This window comes from Chenopodium quinoa, unplaced genomic scaffold, assembly GCF_001683475.1.
Source record: "Chenopodium quinoa cultivar QQ74 unplaced genomic scaffold, ASM168347v1, whole genome shotgun sequence".
Classification (NCBI taxonomy): domain Eukaryota; kingdom Viridiplantae; phylum Streptophyta; class Magnoliopsida; order Caryophyllales; family Amaranthaceae; genus Chenopodium; species Chenopodium quinoa.
Genome location: NW_018744647.1, coordinates 2244494 through 2265331, shown reverse-complemented (window position 1 = coordinate 2265331; position 20838 = coordinate 2244494). Strand labels below are relative to the sequence as shown.

The 20838-nt window shown below is 34.5% G+C and overlaps 2 protein-coding genes across 2 annotated transcripts; one reads left to right on the top strand and one right to left on the bottom strand.

Moving 5' to 3' along the window:
* The first annotated feature begins 2919 nt into the window (after window positions 1-2919).
* On the top strand, window positions 2920-6292 carry LOC110701688 (peroxidase 28-like). The gene is made up of 4 exons (XM_021879318.1): window positions 2920-3454; window positions 3895-4092; window positions 5210-5375; window positions 5485-6292. The coding sequence occupies exons 1-4, from the start codon at window positions 3140-3142 to the stop codon at window positions 5955-5957; spliced, it is 1152 nt and encodes a 383-aa protein (XP_021735010.1). The 5' UTR covers window positions 2920-3139; the 3' UTR covers window positions 5958-6292.
* Window positions 6293-7032: 740 nt separating this feature from the next.
* On the bottom strand, window positions 7033-10294 carry LOC110701689 (probable aquaporin PIP2-5). The gene is made up of 4 exons (XM_021879320.1): window positions 9777-10294; window positions 7791-8086; window positions 7568-7708; window positions 7033-7465 (listed from the first exon to the last, which is right to left on the bottom strand). The coding sequence occupies exons 1-4, from the start codon at window positions 10072-10074 to the stop codon at window positions 7346-7348; spliced, it is 855 nt and encodes a 284-aa protein (XP_021735012.1). The 5' UTR covers window positions 10075-10294; the 3' UTR covers window positions 7033-7345.
* Window positions 10295-20838: the final 10544 nt, after the last annotated feature.

Sequence of the window (20838 nt, the reverse complement as noted above, 5' to 3'; positions counted from 1 at the left end):
TTTACTTTGAGCTTAAATAAGAAGATATGTTCCTGTGGGGCATGGCAGCTGACAGGTGTGCCATGTAGGCATGCCATTAGAGCCTGCATTGATGCAAAGTTGGACCCACATGACTTTGTCAGTTCCTGGTACTCTATGAAGACATATAAGCAAGCTTACAATGTCTGCATTAACCTAATCCCTAAAACAAAGCAATGGCTTGCAGATGAGTCAAGAAGAACCATCATGCCTCCTAAGATGAAGAGAGGAATTGGCATACCAAGTAGGAATAGAAAGAGGGAAGAAGGAGAAGAGCAACCAGAAAAAAGGTTAAAAACAGTGAAATGCAGCAAGTGTGGTTGCTTTGGACATAATAAAGCAACTTGCAAAGGAGGCTTAACTGGGAAAGAACTGAAGTCAAGTGAGCTAGTTGTCATAAAGAATCTTAGGGTCAGAGACCAATCTAATGCAGCAAAGGCAGCAAATAAGTCTGCAACAACTAATTAACCAGCAACTAAGCATGCAACATCTGCCAAGAAATCACAGGGATAGAAAGGCAAACTCTCAACTGAAGCTGCAACAGTTTTGATAGCATCATAACTGCCTAGCCAGCTAGTCCACATGTCTCAAGCAAACTCAAATTCTCCAAGCTGACAGAAGTGTTAGACATTAGTAGATTAGGAGTTGGTTGTTTGGTACTAAACAATTGGTTATGTTAGTAGTCATCTTGTTTTTTTGAACTTAAATTCAGTAGTTGGTATGTGTTTTTGCTAATGTTACCAAACATCTTCAATTTTCTCAGTTTATGATATTTATGAATATAGCCAACTGTGGCCATTTTGACTACGTTAAGTTGTCCTCAAATTGTGAAACTTTGTCTTTATTTAGATTCAATTGTCACTGCAAGTACTACAAATCAATAAACACAAAATATATGCCAATCAATCATCAATTTTCATTCATTAATCCAGAAAATACAACCTCCAATTACTCATAATCTATGAATTACATGGCATAACTAAAAGGGACAGCAAAGAATTCTCATATCAGAGCTACAAACAGTAAAATCAAGTTCATGACAAGAGTAATCCTAACAACCATGTAGATGTAGCTTGCAAACTCATAAGCTCTGTCTGTAAAATCCATTAAATCCTCTCTAGCACTCTCATATTAGATGATTCATCAACACTTCCTGTCATTTGTTCTTCAGAAACCCACATGAACAAACCACAGTGCCTGCACTTATAATTAGGGTTGTACACAGTTTGGTCTGGACCGTAACCAAACCAAACCGAACCGTATTTTAGCGGTTTGGTTTGGTTTATAGTTTATAAAATTACGGTTTGGTCTCGATTTTTTTGTAAATATGGTTTATGGTTTGGTTTGGTTTTGCAAAAATTATAAACCAAACCATACCGTAAACCAATAAACCGTATTTTAATATTTATATAATTTTTCAATAATTTTTTTTTATATTATATAAAAAAATTAAAGAATAAATAAAAAAACCATGAAAAATAGATAAAAACTATACCGTCAACACTCTATAATTAATGACTATAATGTAGTACTCATATGAATATCTTTTATTGTTATGTATTATTTTTATTATGTGTTAGCACTTGATATTTTTATTGTAACTTTGTAGTACAATTTAATCTGTTAGACTTATTTAAACATTATTATAAATTAGTGAAGTATTATTTGACAATTTTTGGAAAAAAAAATATCATCTCATCATAAACCGCAAACCAAACCGCACCAAACCGTATTATTACGGTTTGGTTTGGTTTGGTTTGAAAAATTTACCAAACCGTATTTTACGGTTTGGTTTGGTTTGGACTCAAACCGCACCAAACCAAACCATGTTCACCCCTACTTATAATATGTTCTCCCTGGATTCGAAATGGACTTAGAAACCCTAATTTCAGCATGTCTTGGTGGACTGCAGTTACATTGAATGTGTTTGACCCATATAGACCTGCCATATCTGCTGCCAAAAGATGAACCCGTACATGAAGAACTAGCCATGTCAGAGAAGCAGAGAAGAGAAAAATGGGAGAAGAAAAAAAATGCAACAATGGAGGACAAATGAAATAGAGAAGAGAAGAGGAAGTGCCACATTTATAGGGAGGGAAAGGGTTGAGAGTTTTTGGTGGGAAATAACATAAATTTTAAGGGGGAAAAGTTGGAGGGAAAAAATAGGGGCATATAAGTCTTTTCATTTTTTAAAAACAAAATCTGTATAAAAACTAGATAATAATGTCTGATTAAATCACTAATTACGGGAGTTAGTAAGTCAAAATGTGGCGCGTATCAGCAGCAAGTAAAAAAATAAATAAAAATGTGGTACCAATGGGAAAACTCAGAACCTGGAGTGTACCAATGGGAATTTCTCTAAAATTTAAATGATGAAAATGAGTCATATTACTCCCTCTGTTTCACAACGATGTTCTTCTTTGAAATCTTTGACTTTTTTAAGAAAGAGATAATCTTCTAAATTTCTCTTAATCTATATGAATAAATATAGTTATGTGAGATCTAGTTTGATTCGTATTGGTGAGTAGATTATTAATATCTAACTTTTATAATTTTTGCTAGTATGAGATTAAAGATATTTGCGGTCAAAGTTGGGTAAAAATTTACTCCCTCCGCGTTTTTTAAGTGTTACAGTTTGATCGGCACATTGTTTTAGGCAATTTAATTGACTTAAATAAAATAAGAGGTAAGTGGGGTAGTTGGAGTATTAAAAAATTGTAAAAGAAAGATAGTGGTGTTAATATTTTATTGAAAAGTAATGAATGCGAGAGGAAATATTTGATAAAAAAAGTAGTAGTAGTGGGTTTGGGTGGGGACTATGAGAGGTGAGAGATATAATTTTTTAATGTAGCTTTTTGCCAAAAAAAGAAGTGTAACACTTAAAAAAAACACGACCGAAAATGGAAAATGTAACACTTAAAAAACACGGAGGGAGTACATCGATTTGTGAAACAGAAACATCATTGTGAAACGGAGGGAGTACTTAACTATAGACTTTTTTTTTTTTTTTTTTGAACGGAACTGTAGAAAGATTGATGACAATCTTCCCGTAAAAGTCTTATTATTTCCCTCCTAATTCTCTCTTTTAAATTCAATTTCAAGCTTTTCAAAACACACAACAATGGCGGTTCCGAGAAAGCTTTACTGGTTTTCATTCCTCCTTCCACTGACTCTTCTCTTCGTCGCTTTCCGATCGTTCAGCGTCAACTCTTCCGTCGGCGATTTATCTCCTCCTCCTCCTCTTCTCGATGCTAATTTCTTACATCGACGCTTGCTTCAAGCTTCCGATCAGCTGAATCTTCTCTACGATTTCTATCGCCTTAGCTGCCCTAATGCCGAAAGCGTTGTCTTCCAGTTCATGCAGAATACTGTCGCCGTCGATAATAGAGCCACCGCTCAGCTTCTTCGCCTCATGTTTCATGATTGCTTTATTCAGGTCTCTTTTTCTCTCTCTTTAATCTCAAATTTCCATTTGATTATTGTTTTCTTTTTGTTAATTTTTGAAAATTTTGGTCACTTAGGATTTCGTAATGTTTGAATTGTCATCGAGTTTGTTAGAAATTTGCTGATTTTTCATCATTTTTGTTACCTACGGTTTTGTGATTTTCGAAATGCTATTGAGCTTGTTAGAAATTTGCTGATTTTTCGTCATTAAATTTACCTAGGGTTTCTTGTTGATTGAAATGTAGTCGGATTTGTGATTTTGCGTTTTTGTTCTTGATTTTTTCGTTTCTGAGTTTTTGATTGAAATTTATGAAGAAATTCTGTTAATTGAAGTTCAAATTAATGTGTAGGATACGAAAGTTTAACTTATTGACAATGACCTATGTTTATTCAGTTTGATATTGAAATTTGTTGGGAATTATATTGCTTCAGGGTTGTGATGCTTCTCTGCTTCTAGATGATAGTAATGGAAACCAAAGTCATTTCATTGAGAGGAATGCGTTTCCAAATCAATCGCTCAAGGGTCTCGAAATCATTGATAGAATCAAACAAGCATTAGAAGCCGAGTGCCCTAGCGTTGTTTCGTGTTCTGACATCATTTCTCTGGCCACTAGGGATGCCATTATTCTGGTAATCATCTTCTGTTTGTAGCTGCTGTTAGTTCATCTTTGTAGTATATAAATTTACCAGCTAATCAAGCTGTGATTATTGCCACTCTTGTTGTGATACGTTGTAGTTCCTTTCACATATCTTCTATTATTTGAAGTAGAACCGTCATTTGGCTTAATTATGGGGGATGTATACAAGTAATAAAACAGTTTGTTATATGGTCTCTTTGCTATAAGATAAAGTGACATTAGTTGGATACTTGTCAACACTTTCATTTTGTTATATGTCCATGAAGATTTTAGAAAATCTCTTGAGTTGCTCTATTGTCGCTCTCAGGTCAGTAATGTTAACTAGTCGATATCTATATGTTTTCAGTTCTCGTTCATTGAGCTCGGATTATTTCAAAACTGAGATCAGCTAGCAAGATTAGAGAGTGGATGTGTAGGATTATCTTTATTCTTACGTTGCTTGCCTTCATCTGTTGGCAGGATATGACTGTTCCTGTTTTTTACAAGTATGCTATTGCATACATGTAGTTGTCAATGCATTCTATTGGTCACCATTACATGTGTGGTTAATCATTTGCCTTTCAGTATTCATCCTCAATTATATTTTTTTATTAGTTTCCCCTGTTTTAAGTTTCCATGCACTACTTGTATATGTACCATGCTGGGTCTTAGTTATATTTAAGTTATGAAGTTTAGTCGTGTTCTGTTAACGCTCTTGGCAATTTTTATAAATTTTTGTTCATGGCACATGTCACTTAGTAGGAGGAACATTATTTGATGTTGGATAAGGTTCACTGTTATAATACCTTCTGATAATTTTCTTTCATTTGGTAGTTGATTGGCGTCTAGGATTCTATTCTGAGGCTTAGCTTTGTTATTGAGCAATTGAAATGAAGCCCGTCAATGCTTAAAAAGTATTTGTCTCAGTGATGTAATTTTTCCTGCCGGCTCTTTAGAACAGCTTACTTGTCTAAACTTTTTAGTATTGTTATTTCAGATGCGCTTATCTTGACTTTATTGCTGGATGGCTTTGTCCATCATCATTCAAAATTAAAATTATGTGTTGTATTTAGAATTGAGTCCATTTTATTCTCTCTGTTTTTTTTTCACTGTTCTTTCTTTTAATGCAGTCCGGAGGGCCATTTTTCCCTATCCTCACTGGACGAAGAGACAGCCAGGCATCATACTATGATGAAGCTAACCAGCAGATACCAAGACCAGACAGTAACATAACGGAGATGCTGGATTTGTTTTCACAAAAGGGTTTCAATGAGAAAGAAATTGTTAGCCTCTTGGGTGTGTCACCTTGATTACCTCCTGTTTCTTAATGACCTAAATCTAGTGCTTGATCTCTTAATGTTCTTGTTCTCTTTTTAATTTTACCTTAATTATTTTGTACTTGAAGGGGCACACAACATTGGAAAGATTGGATGTGAATTCATTCAAAGGAGATTATCCAACTTCAAAGGAACTGGAGAGCCTGATCCTACAATTCCTGCAGATTTCTTGCTTGAGTTGAAAAGAATATGTAATGCCGATGCATCCCCCAGTCCTTCTCCATCTAGACTCAGGAACTTGATAGAATCTGCATCTGGCTTGCCTTTTCATCAGTCCTTGGCGCCATTTATTTTCTCAGGCTCTGGTTTTGATGCACATTATTACAAGGGCTTGATTATGGGACGGGGTTTACTTTATGCAGACCAACAACTGATGGCAGATCCCAGGACAGCTAAGCTGGTTGAAGTCTTTGCTTCAGATGATGGTTCAACCTTCCGCAGAGAATTTTCTAAGTCAATGCTGAAGATGTCCAATCTTGCATTTCTCACTGGCTCTCAAGGTGAGGTGCGTACAAGATGTTCATTACCAAACAACATATGATAGTTGCTTTAACTACATAGGATGAGTTCTCAAATTACACCAGTGAAGATAATATCTTAACTAGTTGTGCTTATTTCCTCTGTGTGCTCTTGAAGAGGTAACTTGTAGATTATTCTGAGCCTCTTCTGGGTAAAACGTTGATTTCTTCCAACTGGGAGTCTAGATGTTTAAACTGTTTCCACTGAAACCGATACACCTATTACATAAGAATCATTAATATACTATTTCTTATCAGTCATTGTAGAACGGGGCTTTACCATGTACATTATACAATTCAGGTATTCATGAATTGATTTTCATGAGCCATTTATTGATACAAAATGCTGCTAGTAGTTTTAGTGGCTAAATGAGCATGTTTTACTTAGCAGAACTGTATTCATAGTGGTTCCAGTTTAACATTAATCAGTGCAAGTGAAGAAATATTTGGTTCCTGTTTGAGCTACATGCAGGTTGAAGGTCTTAAATCTAGGAAATCGCCCGTTATGAACTGATATTATTACATGCAGATTTATATGACGCTTAATCACATAGCAGAACTTAAATTTCTGTTCAGTCTGCAATAGTTTTGATTCATTTGGCAACTAGGTGAATGTGAGAAAAGATACACTAAATCGATTTTTGTACAGTTTGTATAGAATTTTCGATTTGTAAGATGTTTTTTTCTAGTTATGCTGAATCGTTTCATCCATAAATCTGTAGAGTTGCTGTCGGACTTTGTGAGCATTATTTTCCTATCTTAATTGCATGATACTTAAGATCTTGATTGCATAATACTTAAGCATGTTATACTAAGCATATTATATTTGGATTACCATATGATATTCCATATTATTGAACTAATTTGGGGAGCTGGTGCAAGTGCTGTTTTCTTGCCTGGAACGACCCAAAATTTGGTATCGGATTTACAAGAAAATGATTAATTAACCGTTGTTTAAACAATCACCACCTAAGATTTAACTCTTAATTCAATTTCCCAGAACTTTACCTAATTAGCATGCTGGCATATTCATAGTTCCAGCCAATTCTTAATTAACCAAAGTAGTGCTTTGAATTTGACGTAAATAAGTACAGTATATTACTAAAGATAAACTTCAAACATTTATTCATAATTAAGTAGAAACCAGAGTACAACAGTGGAAGTGAAAAGATAAAAATATAATAATAAAAAAGCAAATAGAAAATGGCATCCACTGAAAGTAATGCCTAGACACAAACAATGACTTGCTCTTCCAACCAAAATGAAAATTAAAATCTTATATACAACTTTTGGGTAACTCAACACCTCTCTTTAGGCATAAATGGAAGAGCTTAAGCACACCAAACAATCCTCATTATAGCCAAAAACCATGCTTTTGATGAGGAATTTCGAATATGAGAAAGTTTGATGATCACATATTGGAGGAGCTCCTGAATGATCCTAGAGCCTTGACAAAACCAGCTCTCAAGATATACTGGTGATAGATGGCAGCAATGGCAGCCCCGATCATTGGTCCGACCCAGAAAATCCACTACATTATGAAAAAATGGAACAAAGATTAGCATATAAATTTCAAGTTTTGCAATATGATAAAACTCTTTTAAGTAATGTAGTATTAGTAATGTCTACATACTTGATCATCCCACGCTTGTTTGCCATTGAAGATGACAGCGGCACCAAAACTTCTAGCAGGGTTGATACCAGTGCCAGTAACTGGGATGGTGGCTAAGTGAACCATGAACACTGCAAATCCAATTGGGAGTGGTGCCAAAACCTAACATTATTTGTACAAGTTAGTCAACAATAAAAAATAAACCATGCAAGGCTCATATTTATAAAAAGTGAAGGTAACTTACAGGAACATGGGAATCTCTAGCACTGCGCTTAGGGTCAGTGGCGGAGAAGACCGTGTAGACAAGAACGAATGTACCGATGATTTCAGCAGCCAATCCGGTTCCCTTGCTGTAGCCGTCGGATAGAGTGTTGGCACCACCTCCATACTGAGTGTAGTATGATTTTTGGAAGGCCTTGACTAGTCCAACACCGCAAATGGCTCCCAAGCATTGAGCCACCATGTATAGAACGGCTCTCACTAGTGATAGTTTTCTGGCCAACAACAACCCAAAAGTCACTGCTGGGTTAATGTGTCCACCTGTTCAATACACATGCCCAATTGTCAAATTTCGGAGACAAACATACCAAAATTGACACCAAGAGAGTGACATATCTAGGCTTTACCAAATTTTTACCAAATGTACTTGAACTGTTGAACACAATTCTGTTAGAAATTTCTGGTAAACACTAGACAATTATGTGCCAAATTTCACTAAATGTTCATTAACACAATTTTATTAGAAATTTTTAGTGTGACAAATTTGTGCTGAATTTATGTAATCACATTAATAGTTTAAATTTTGAAGAACCACATCGAGTTGAATCTTAGAAAACACGTATTTTGTGATGTTATTATATTGTTATCTTAAGATTTAACTTAATAACTAGTTATTGGCCCGGGCGATGTCCCGGGTCATTGTTTATATATAAATTATTATAACAAAATAAAGCAAGTGAAATATAAATTGGTGGCTTTATAAAAATAATATTATTTGTTAAATATTTTAAATATAATTGAACATCGAAATTCATAATTTAATATGCAGCAACCTAAATGGTATATTGTATCAGTTTGTTTTATTTGTTAAAGGGATTTTTTTAATTATTCAACTACCATAATAAATTTCTTCTAATAAACATATTTTATGGTTAAAACAAAAAATTATTTAAAATTATTTTGCATTTTTGGCTTATATATTTTAATGAAATATAGCCTATATGAATTATGGTTGAGTAACTAATCAAAGAAATGAAATTAATTTTGCAATCATATTGTTCTTAAAATATACACATATAAGTTCACCATTAAAATTTTAGAATTTATGAACATGAATATCACTTTTTAATACTATTTTATCATCATAAGGTGGTTAGTTAAAGTTTAATTTTAATGAATATGAGGTTATGGGTTCAAATATTAATGCTCCTAAATTATAAATTTTTATAAGAAAACAATGATACATAATTATTAATAATAGGTGACATGAAAATACGTGGCGAGATTGGCGACACGTGACAAGATTACAATCCTTGCCATTGAGTTTTAATGAGTTTTAAATTTTAATATATTGATTGATTTGTAATATATACTAACACATCAAGCTTAAATTTATTCTGTAACACTGAAAGTCAGATGATTGAGTCACTTTTTAAAGGTTTTTTTTTCCTTAAACTCCTTTAGTACAATTAATACTTCAATATTTGGTTTCAAAAAAAAAAAAAAAAAAACTTCAATATTTTTTATACTATTTTATATATTGGAAGTTTATTCAAAGCAAACTTTGACAAATTCTCAACACTTTACAAATATACTTGTATGGGTATGTATCTTTCAAGTGCAATCAACATAGTCATCTACCAAGTCCTGTACAAGTTTTCAACTGCATGTTTTCTTAAGGGTCTGTGGTCTCCTTTTTAATTTGCGTATTGAAAGTCCAAAAGTAGATAAACCACTATTACATGATTAAAAAGATTGTTATATCTCTTTTATTAGTCCTATCCAGTTTAATGGTTAATAGCTAGTTGACAACTACTTCGTAAAACACTTAAAGTTCAATTATCTATCTTCATAGCTTACCCTTATTACCATAGCTACAACTTCTCTCATAGCTATGTTTTGATTAACAAGGCCGTGACTATAAGTCACTACCTCCATTCAGATTTAATTACACTATCAACGTGAAAATTAACATAGAAAAGGAAATCGAGAAAAAATGCCGAAAACATACCAGAAATACCAGCAGTGCAGTAAACAAGGACAAAGATCATGCCACCAAAAGCCCAAGCAATGCCAAGAATACCAACACCACCACATTGATCAGCAGCATTCTGACTCTTATGCCCAATCACAGTCAAAACTGTGATGTACAAAAATAACATTGTTGCAATAAACTCAGCAATCAAAGCCCTGTAAAATGACCATTTACCCAACTCTTCTGCATCAAACAATGGTGATGGTGGTGGGTCTTGATAGTCTTTTGCTAACTCTCTTCTGTGATCTCCTCCTACTTCAATATCCTTTGCCATTTCTTAACTTTTTTACAAAAATAAAAATGAAATTTATTGGAAATTTTATGTATTTTAGAGAGAGAAAGCACAAGTTTTAGTGAGAGAAAGATGGTACTGAAGTTGCAACTGATGGGTTCTTGAAGTGATGGGGTTGTAGCCTATTTATTGGAGCTGAAAAAAGGTTGCAATTTTGTTCATTAACGATTCACTAATTTTGCCGCCCCATTTTAATTTCTTTGATATATTTTTTTTTGTTTTATGTTATCCTTTCATTTTCGTGGTTGAAACTTGAAATTAATAGTGGGGCCAACCTCTTTCTACCTCTTATTGATTATACACCACATAAAAATATTTTCATGTCTTAATATCCCCCTCTAAAATAAAAAATATACTCGTATAAAGAAATAAGATTAATAAAATAAATAGATTAATAATAAAATAAAATAGTCTCTCTGTAATATGATGTCTTCCTCCAAAGCTATAAGTGCACTCAAAGTGGGTAGTGTCGTCATTTTTGCCTTCTATTTGTGGTTTCTTTACTATACATATCTTTTTATACATATCTCCTTTTTTCTATAATCTATGTTATCCGAACTCCCCTTGTATTGTAAATTCTTCCAAAAAATAGTACGAAGTATATCTTGGAATCACAAATTCACAATGGTGATTGTATCATTATTATTGATTATTAAATAATTTTGCATGTGATTTTAGCCCAATTTGGTCGTTATCTTTTAATCGAACTACTTGCTTTTCAAGTGATTGCAAATTTCATAGCAAATACAAAGTAAACAACAACAAAACCATAAAATCAAATAGCGATACACACTACCTCTTTTTAAAAGCTCGAATCACTTATCCCATAATCAAATAGCGATACACACTACCTCTGTTCTTAAAAGCTCGAATCACTTATCCCATATCGTGCGATGTACGGTTTATTAATATTTTTTTTAAAAAAATATTTTTCATATTTATGTGATTAAAAATGTGATTATATTAGTTTCAAAATATTAGATAAATTTCTAATATCAAAAAATAATATTTTGTATTTAATTAATTTAAACTTTAAAATATCATTCGTCAATTTTGCTTACGTGTCATTTGAATTATTTAATTGTAAAACAAATTAATAATATCTTATTTAATTGACTACAACTTAAATTTATAATCCTACATGGCACGCTAAAAAAATTAAATCCTACATGGCCTTTAAAAACATGAGGGAAAATTCTTGTACATATAAACCCCGCGCGATGTACAATTTGTTTGAATTTTTAAAAAAATATATATATTTTTATGTATGTGCTAAAATTTTTTTGATATTTAGATAAAATTCTTATAATCAAAAGATAATATTTTATATTTAATTAATTTAAACTTAAAAATCTCATTCGACACTTTTGCTTACCTGGCATTTGAATTATTTAATTTTAAAAGAAATTAATAATCTTTTATTTTATTTGCTACAATTAAAATATTTAATCCTATATTATGCGTTAAAAAAATTAAATCCTATATGACTCTTTAAAAACTAGGGAAAAAGCTCCCCTTTATATATACTTGTTTTGTGCCCGTGCGATGCCCGGGTTGTTTATTAAATTTAAAGATATATTTTAATCTATATGTCAAATTTTAAAACATATCATTGATACACAATTAGTTAGGAATTGACGTGTTTTTGTGACGATTTAAACTTGTAGACATGTAATGACAAATAATAATAATAATAATAATAATAATAATAATAATAATAATAATAATAATAATAATATTGGTGATTTTTTTTTTGACCTTGTCTGAAATGACTCGTGACCCGATCTGATTGACAGGTCTACACACAGTAATAAAATTATATTAGATTGTGAAGTATATTATTTTAATTGATTAGAATATATTATAAACCATGGATGTGGTACATTTTGAACTAATTCCTTCGCTCCAAAAAAATATTATGATACAAAAAATAAATTTATAAGATAATTTATGAGAGTTATAATCTTTTTTTTTTAATAGAATTATAATTCAATTTGTACATATGAAATATTGGTACTTTATCAAAAATAAAACTCTAAATTAACAATTTTATCCTAAAATTCTATCCAAATTTGATTGAAAATAAAATTCTAAACTACCTTTTTTATCCTACCAATTGAATTCTATATAACTCTATCCTACGTGGCACGACACTTGGCGAAAAGTTGGAACGCCAAGTGTCGCTGTCTCGTCGCCTAGCTAAAAGTTTAGTTATATATATATATATATATATATATATATATATATATATATATATATATATATTAGATTACTAGTAATTGTTATGAACAAATCTTAACCTGATCATGTTATACTACAGTAGGGAATATTTCAAGCATTACCCCAAACTTGAATCCCACTGTAATCATACACTTAAGTATGGTGGCGTCTAAAGGGAAGGAAGTTAGAGCAAAAGAGTCGCCAACAAGTTTTAGGAACTTGTAAACCGTCCACGAGGTAAAGGTTACACCCCTTAACGATCCAAGAGATCGTCAACTCCAATAGTTCTTGAACCAAGACTGGAAGTTCGGGGATGAAGGTACAAATCCAATCTAAAAGAGAAAGAACCTTCCCTAATAATAGGCCTCTACTTTATTCTTCTCGTATTCATGTGAGCTTTCTGACTAACATGCAATCAATAAGTTTACCCTAAACCTGTCTAATCTATGTTGGTTGAATAGTAATGCACAAATAAAATTATTATTGGCGATCACTTGAATTATAATCAAATTAACCTAAACAAGATTATTAATTATCTTATTAAGCGTGATTACAAGTACAATTTCCCTTTAAACATGCATAAAAGGCATGATCAAGCAATAACAATAAATATAATCAAGCAACATAATAACCACAAAATAACAATTATAATCATAATAGAAATAACAATCATAATTAAATTAATCATATTAAAGCATAATATTAATAGCAAGATTCTAGACATGATAATAACAAGATTAATAACAAACTCTAGCATGTCACTAAGCATTAAATATCAAAAAATTAACCCTAACATGATACTAACATGATATTAGTAAAGAAATTGGAAGCATTATAACAATCATACTTGATATTAGAAATTTTAGTAATTACCCTAAACATGACAGTAGGAAGATCAAAACACCCTAACATGATACTAGGAATCAATAAAATAATCTAAGCATGATTTCTATATCAAAATATCAATAAAGTAATTAAATTACTTACTTGGATGCCTCGTATCCCTTTCTAATAACAAAAATACACACGTTAGTAACTTCAAGGAAAATATTAAACAAACAATTAAATCAAATAATTGAAATAAAGATTTGGGACCAAACCCTTAGAAATATCAAACCTTTCACGTCTAGGGAGAAGGCAATTTCGAACTTGGCTAGGTATGTCTATTGCTTGTGAATGCGGAATTTTGTTTGTAAAAGTTTAGGCTAGAAAGAGGGAGAGAGAGAATAAGCTTTAGCTTAGATAGAGAAGAGAATTAAAGAATTCTGGTTGAGAGTTGATTATTAAAAACGGAGGTCCATGGACCTTATTTATAATAAAATAGTCCGAAATCGATAAAAATGAATCAGAGTACGAAAATGAATAAAACACGCCGCTGTCGCCAATAACAGCCCCTGTCGCCGTGTGACAAAGTTTGTCGCCAGGCGACATCCTGACGTTCGGCGTCGCAGGAGATTTTTCCACACGTTTTCTATTATTTAATAAAATTAAATCGTAAAAGTCCGTACGAGGGGTAAAATTGTCATTTCATTTAAAACACTTCTTTTATTCCAAATAAAACTCATAAAACTTAATTATCAATCCTAATCCCATTAGGATTCAAAAAAACTTTGTAGAAGATTCTAGAAGGCTATAATCAATCCTAATTGCATTAGGAATGATAATTCATAATAGGCCCTCCTCTAAATCATTGGGTCGCATATAAAGAGCAAACCGGACCCAGTTTAGTAGTTTAGCCATAACTTACTCATTATTCATTGGAATTGGGCTTATATTATATCGTTAGAAAGGTCTTTTCGAGCCCTATGTAACTACACTATTATTGGACCCTTGTTATGGACCAAAATAAACTAAATTGGCTATTTTCATAAAATATAATAGCTTTTTGAAAACAGAAAGAGAGATTTTTAATGAAAACTAACAGCAAAATTAGACTTTACACACTTTCACTTCATTTGATTATGATTCAACGTGAAAGGCATTCATCACCGAGTCTAGTTTTGAGGAGACACAAATGGGTGTCTACAGAAGCCCCCACTTTGACTGAGTTTGGAGAAACGCAAGTTTTGAAAACAAAAGTCAAAGTAGCGATAGGGATGGAGAATGATTCAGAACGTTCTGCGATCCTAAATCATTCTTGTAACGCCGATACCTGCAAACTATCGTTAGTTAAAACAGATAAGAGAGTTAAGAAACGCGTATCTTGCACCGTCGAGCACACGTCTCTGTGGGTAACCGATTTGTTGCATTTGTTGTCGTGACAACCTTCCACAAGCTAGGGAACGCTATCTTGCTGTTTTGACGATCTTCCTCAAGCTAGAGGATACCGCCTGAAGACTGCTACGCTTGTAACTGCCTCCAATTCCGCTGTAATAGTCTTCTACAAGCTAGAGAATACTATCGAAGATTGCTTCACTTGAAACGATCTTCTACCGCCTTGTGACCATCTTCCGCAAGCTAGGGAACATGATCGAAGATAAATTTGCTTGAGATCACCTCCAATTGTGTGTGACAACCCTCCACGAGCTAGGGAACGCCGTCGATCAATGCTGCTACATTTTGAGCCTTTTTCTTGAAACATAGTGACAACCTTCCCAATAATAGCAAAAGTCATCGAAGACCGCCTCATCACGAACTGCCCTTCTCAAATCTTGGTGACAACCTCCATAATCTTAGCGAATGTCGTCAAATACCGCCCATCTCGTGCTATCTTCTCAAATCTTGGTGACAACCTCCACAATCTTAGCGAACGTTGTTGAAGACTGCCCATCTCTTGTTATCTTCTCAAATCTTGGTGACAACCTCCACAATCTTAGCGAATGCTGTCGAAGACCGCCCATCTCGTGCTATCTTCTCAAATCTTAATGACAACCTCCACAATCTTAGCGAATGTCGTCGAAGACCGCCCATATCGTGCTATCTTCTCAAATCTTAATGACAATCTCCACAATCTTAGCAAACGTCGTCGAAGATAACCTCTCTTGAAACCATCCTTAGCTTTCTGGCAACCTTCCATATCCTAGGGAACGCTGTCGAAGATAATTTCGCTTGAAGTCATCCTCAGTTGTTACGATAATGTTCCAAAGAAAATTACCGAAGACTAACGCTTGTCGATCTTTAAAGCTCGCTTGAACTTTGCTATTGTAATTTTTTTTTGCTGTAATTTCCGTGGTGCCAATACGTCGCCACATTTTTGCTGTTTGTGAACCATTATGTCGGTGCTTTTTACTACTTGTGAACCATTATGTTGGTGCTTTTACCGCTTGTGAACCATTATGTCGGTGCCTTTGCTATGAGCCAATGTTTAGGAGCTTTAAGTTAAGTGAGACGATCTTTGAGCCAATTACTAAATCATGTCAAATTGCTTAGAGGGGCTAATTGGCATACCAAGGAACCCGGAAATTTCTGCACTAGGTCCGCATAATCTAATACGGGGGCCACGCATTGTGTCGCCACACCAGCGCCTGCTTGGAGAATGTGTCGGTGCACTTTGCTTCTGTCGCCCGGCGACAACTTTGTCGTCTGGCGCTGGAGTCGGGTCTTCCCTATTTTGCTCTTGCTGCTGTTGTTCGTTGCTCGATTTTTCTCCAAAACTTTGAACTTGGTCGTTTCCTTTCAACCAAATCCGCTAAAATCTTTTGTAAGTTAAAGCTCTTCATCTCTAATTTACTAATCCATGTAATTTTGCTCAAACTCCTCTCATCTTGGAAGAATCTCATGTGTCATATTCGTGGTTTTTCGAAAAAATCCAGGAATGTTCTTGCTTGCTGGGATGCACTTGAATTTATATTTTGGACTATAGGACTTTTCTTATCTTTCTTTAGGGTTGACATAAGGCTTAGTGTTGCTTGACTCATTGACTTGAGGGTTGGCTCAATGTGACTGGCTGACTTGAGGTTGACCCAAGGTGAGTTGACACGTGTGACTCATGACTCGTGTGTGCATTGTATTGTGATGTGCTTGACTCAAAATGCGAAAAAGAAAAAAGTCAAAAATTTTCCGTCATTTTTGTAGAGGGCACCGGCTTTCTCTCGAAAAAGAAAGACACAAAAGGGAAGAAGTTTTTGATGGTGCATGTTGAATGAGCTTAGTCAAATGTTGTTTCATACTATCTCTTATGGTTCAAGGATTAATTCATCCTAGTCTATCTCAATTGTTGACTCAATGATGAAAGTGTTTGGGTAACTTAGGCACGGAGGCTAAGCACTTCATACTTTGTTATGCAATGATGATTGATGATAATATGACAAGGCATGCTTCAGCGTTGTGTTAAGATTTCAGGACACAAGGTTCCTAAGGGAAGTATATTTGGTCATGTATCTGTGATGTGTATGATAGTGACACTAAAGTTAGGCCGCAAAGGCTAAGTGTGTGGAAAAATAAATATTGAAAAGAGTCAAATGGTGGTGACTCTTAGGCTGGGTAGGCTAATAATGTGAGGATCAAGACCCCAAGTCTAGCCCTAAATGGATAAGGATGAGCATAGGGGATCCCTTGATATGATCATGGTGTGAGTGTGTGAATGTGAATATGAATGCATTTTTATTACGGTCGCACCTCGATGTGAGGTTGCCTACGTATCCGTTAGGAATAAGGCCGAACGTAGCTCTAGCCGAACCTCACACAAGTGTGTACACCTCAAAAAGGTCTTTTTAAGGGTTGTAACGTGGTTAGGCTAATGGTTGAAGAAGAAAAGGATAAAGGCTCAAGACCCTTGATAAGCCCCCAAGGTGTGCAACCTTGATTTTGAATCTTTATATTGGTATGCTTGAGACTTTCAACTCTGTTTTAGCTCTCTTTTCTTTTTTTCGTTCATATTTTTCTCTCTCTTTTGTTTTTGAATTTATTTTATTTTTATAAGTATGGGAAATCCCAATCATGCGGTCTATCACTCACTTGGAATTCATGTTTCTCAGGCACGGTACCGAGCACTCGATAAGAAACGCAATCTGAGACGTGTACGTATCAAAGACATTGGAACACTTTCCCTTTTGTACACTTTTATTATATATATATATTTTTTGCTATTTAAATTTTTTTTTTTTGAAATCATCAAGCTTTTGAAATTGCATAAGTTACACACCATCCCATCCCAAGGTTAGGTAGATGTGGGTTGTAGAAAGAAAAGTCAATCGATATATGAGGCTCAAAGTGGTTTATCAAGAAAGGATTGCATATTTGAAGGGTAAAATATGATATGATGTGGCTACAAGGGGTGCCTCAAATCATTGGTATACCTTGCGCTTAGTTCGGCATGAATATTCTTTTTTTTTTTTTTTTAATGTGATGCAATGATCATATGCAAGAAATAAAATGCTCATTTTATTAAAAGGGAGAGAAAAAATCTACAAAGTAAATATAAGGGAAAAAAGTGCCTATGCTAGACTTATTGGGGAAAGGAAGAATAAAAGAAAAAAGAAGTCACGAAATCTTGTCGTTGAAGCCCGCCTCTTATCTTGTGCTCATCACCCGATCTTCTTGCTAGCTGGAGGTATGGGAAGCTTCTTACTATCGATCAAATGTTGGATAGCCTCTTTCAGCTTCCAACAACTCTCAGTGGCATGTCCCCTACTTTGATGGAACTTGCAATGTGCATCTGGGTTCCAACTAGGCAATCTCTTTTCAGGTGCGAGATCTTGAATAGGTCCAATGGGAGTAATGAGTCCCTTGGCATGGAGTCGGTCGAAAGCAGCATCGCAGCTCATCCCAATGGGGGTGAAGTCTTTCCTTAGTTTCTTCTTAGATCCTTGGTTATCCATGGGTAAAACTTCACTGAGATAAAAGGTACTAACATTGTTACTAGAGTGGGCGTTTTCGGAAGAAGAAGGATTGTCGTTCTTCTTTCCTTTCCAGCCACAGTGATTACTATGTTTAGTAGCTTTTTTCTTTACGAGGTCATCTTCGATCTCGATGCCTATGTCATAGACGACCTTGAAAGTATTCAAGTTGTGTTGATATTTTAAGTGCTTTGAATACTTTTCTTGTAAATTTTTTATTAACATCCTCACGGATTCTTTTTCAGTAGGGACTTCGATCATGTTAGCGGAAGTTTCCTTCCACTTGTTGAAGAAGGAGGTGAACCCTTCGTTTTCTTTTTGTTTTAGCGTCTCAAGTTGTCTATGGTTGATTTCAATTTGAATATTACACTTATATCTATCAATGAAAGCATTTTTTATTCCATCCCAAGTAGAGGTCTTCTCTTTATTAAGGGAGCTAGAAGAACCAATGTTGACAAATGGTTTCAAGAGATAGCAAGAATAAAGAGTGAAAAATATTCTTATCAATCCCTTTAATGTTCATTACATTTTCAAAGGACCTTAAATGAAAGTAAGGATTGTCATTTGGCTTAAACTTAGGGATGTCATTGGCATTGAACTTCTGCGGAAGAAGCTCTTCGTCCACTGAGACCCCTTGTGAGCTTATGCCCTGGAATCTATAGTCATTGGATATTTTGCTCAAGCTTTCTTGCATGAGCTCCATTTGTCGTTGTTTCAAAAGGTAATTGATTTGAAGGGTTAAAGCCTTCAACACCTCAGTCACGTCTTCCATTTGCTTCTTAAGCTCATTGACTTCTTCTTGACTTGCCATTGTCTTTTTAGCTTTTCTCTTTTGACGAATCGGTTTATCAAAAAGTTGAACTTGAATGAAGGTGTTGTCTTTGATTAATCGCCCTTCTCTCTGATGCAAGTCTAAGCATGGAGAACTTCGAAGATTTGCTTATCATGCATCAAGATAGCTTGTCCCTAAACATTGATTCAAGCCAAGCATTGCATGGACACTTTCTTGGATATCAAAGCAAAGCCACAGTTTGCTTAGTGGCTTTTCTTGGAGTATAGTTCACTTTCTTGAACTTTCTTGAATTTTCTTTACTTAGATTTTGCTTACAAGTTTTTACCTTTCACTTGAAAGGGTTTTTCTTGGTTCAAGCATTAGGATCCTTAATCTTTATTTAGTTGCTTTAAAAATCAGTTAGTTAGCAAAATAAATCAGTTTAGGCGTGTGCTTGTTATCCAAGGAGATTGGTGTATGCTTGTGCTCCAAGGTGCTTGCTCTTCAAGCAATTTAGAATTCTAGTTTAATTAGGATTGAATTAGGAACTTGTCCTAATCTTGATAGGTAAACTAAGTCTATAAATAGGGCTGTAAAACACACGAATTAAAGAGAGATTAATATTCAGATTTATTTCTTAAGTTGCATACTTGAGTTTTTGTTGATTGCGATCAATTGCTGTTTTGCTTGTCTTAGTTAAAACATTCGTTTGGGATGATTAATTAGGTGGATTCTTAATTGATTAATCTTAGTTTTTGTTTAATTCTTGGTGGATTTCCTGTATAGAATTAGACTTAAACATATCCCTTGTGTTTTGTTGATTTTCGGATCAATAATTCACATCACTCTCCTTGACCAAGTACTGTGGAAAGGGAAATTAGGGATAAGATTTTTATTATTTTTGACTCAAGCTCAATTGAACATGCAATAGATTGAAAGAGGATATGGAAGAGAATAGAGAGGGAATGGACCCTCAACTCAAATGACGGAAAAATGACTCATGCATGAACCTAAGACATGGTCATGGTGACATATAAAAAGTGTGTGCTAAACTAGTGAGTGTAGGTGACATTTTAAGACTTGTGTCATGACCATGTGGCTAGACTATGTGACTAGACTCAAACAAAGACTAAGTTAAGACCTCACATATATGCATTAAACTGGACATGCTATGGTATTTTAGTCATAACCTTTGTTTTGTGACTCTGATTTGGATGAAACCAACGCCAAATTAAAGATAAAACTCGGGGATACAGATCCATTAGTTGTACGACTCGTAACTCTTTCTAGAACTCCGGCTATGACCAAAACAAGTTGACGCTTGTGCAGTATACGGGAATAAAAATCCGGGTTGACTTAAAGGAACAATGACTCGATTTTAGACATATTTTTTTAGCTCAAATTAATTAAGAAAAGTCCTTTAGTCATTAATTAGTTTATTTAGACTTAATCACAAGTCAAACAAACGGTTAGGAAAAACACATAGAGCATGCACAAGCAAAGAATGCACAAGTAGTCAAGTATTCACAATATGATGCAATGAGTTTGCAACCTAACCATGGCTCTAGTTCTCTAAAGTTCAGTATATGGGTTAGTCAAAGAGGGTCCATGGTTATGAGTCCGGATGCACCGCGCGGAAGCCTTACCTTTGGAAGGGTTGGCACGTGTGGATGGGACCCCGCAAGTCAAACTCGCTTCCATGGTTTGGTGAATTCAACATTCTCGGATGTACCCTTTGTTGCTCAGAGCGTTCAATTAGGTAGATAAAGAATGAATTCCCAGAGGTTTATGTCCATATGTAGAACACATATGGGTTTCAGAAAAAAGAGAGAAAAACTCAATCAGGAAGTAGAATCGAGCCAACAGTGCTAAAACCAGTCGAAACAAGAAGGCAGATTTCTGGCTCGGTATTGGAAGAACTTGGCGCCAGAAAACAGAGTCCGTCGCCAGGATATAAGCCCTGTCGCCAGGATATAA

Coding starts and splice junctions, on each gene's coding strand:
- LOC110701689 (XM_021879320.1), bottom strand. CDS start 10,074: ATGGCAAAGGATATTGAAGTAGGAGGAGATCACAGAAGAGAGTTAGCA. Junction 8,087..9,776: donor CTGCACTGCTGGTATTTCTG/GTATGTTTTCGG, acceptor TGTATTGAACAG/GTGGACACATTAACCCAGCA. Junction 7,709..7,790: donor CTAGAGATTCCCATGTTCCT/GTAAGTTACCTT, acceptor AAATAATGTTAG/GTTTTGGCACCACTCCCAAT.
- LOC110701688 (XM_021879318.1), top strand. CDS start 3,140: ATGGCGGTTCCGAGAAAGCTTTACTGGTTTTCATTCCTCCTTCCACTG. Junction 4,093..5,209: donor CTAGGGATGCCATTATTCTG/GTAATCATCTTC, acceptor CTTTTAATGCAG/TCCGGAGGGCCATTTTTCCC. Junction 5,376..5,484: donor AGAAATTGTTAGCCTCTTGG/GTGTGTCACCTT, acceptor TTGTACTTGAAG/GGGCACACAACATTGGAAAG.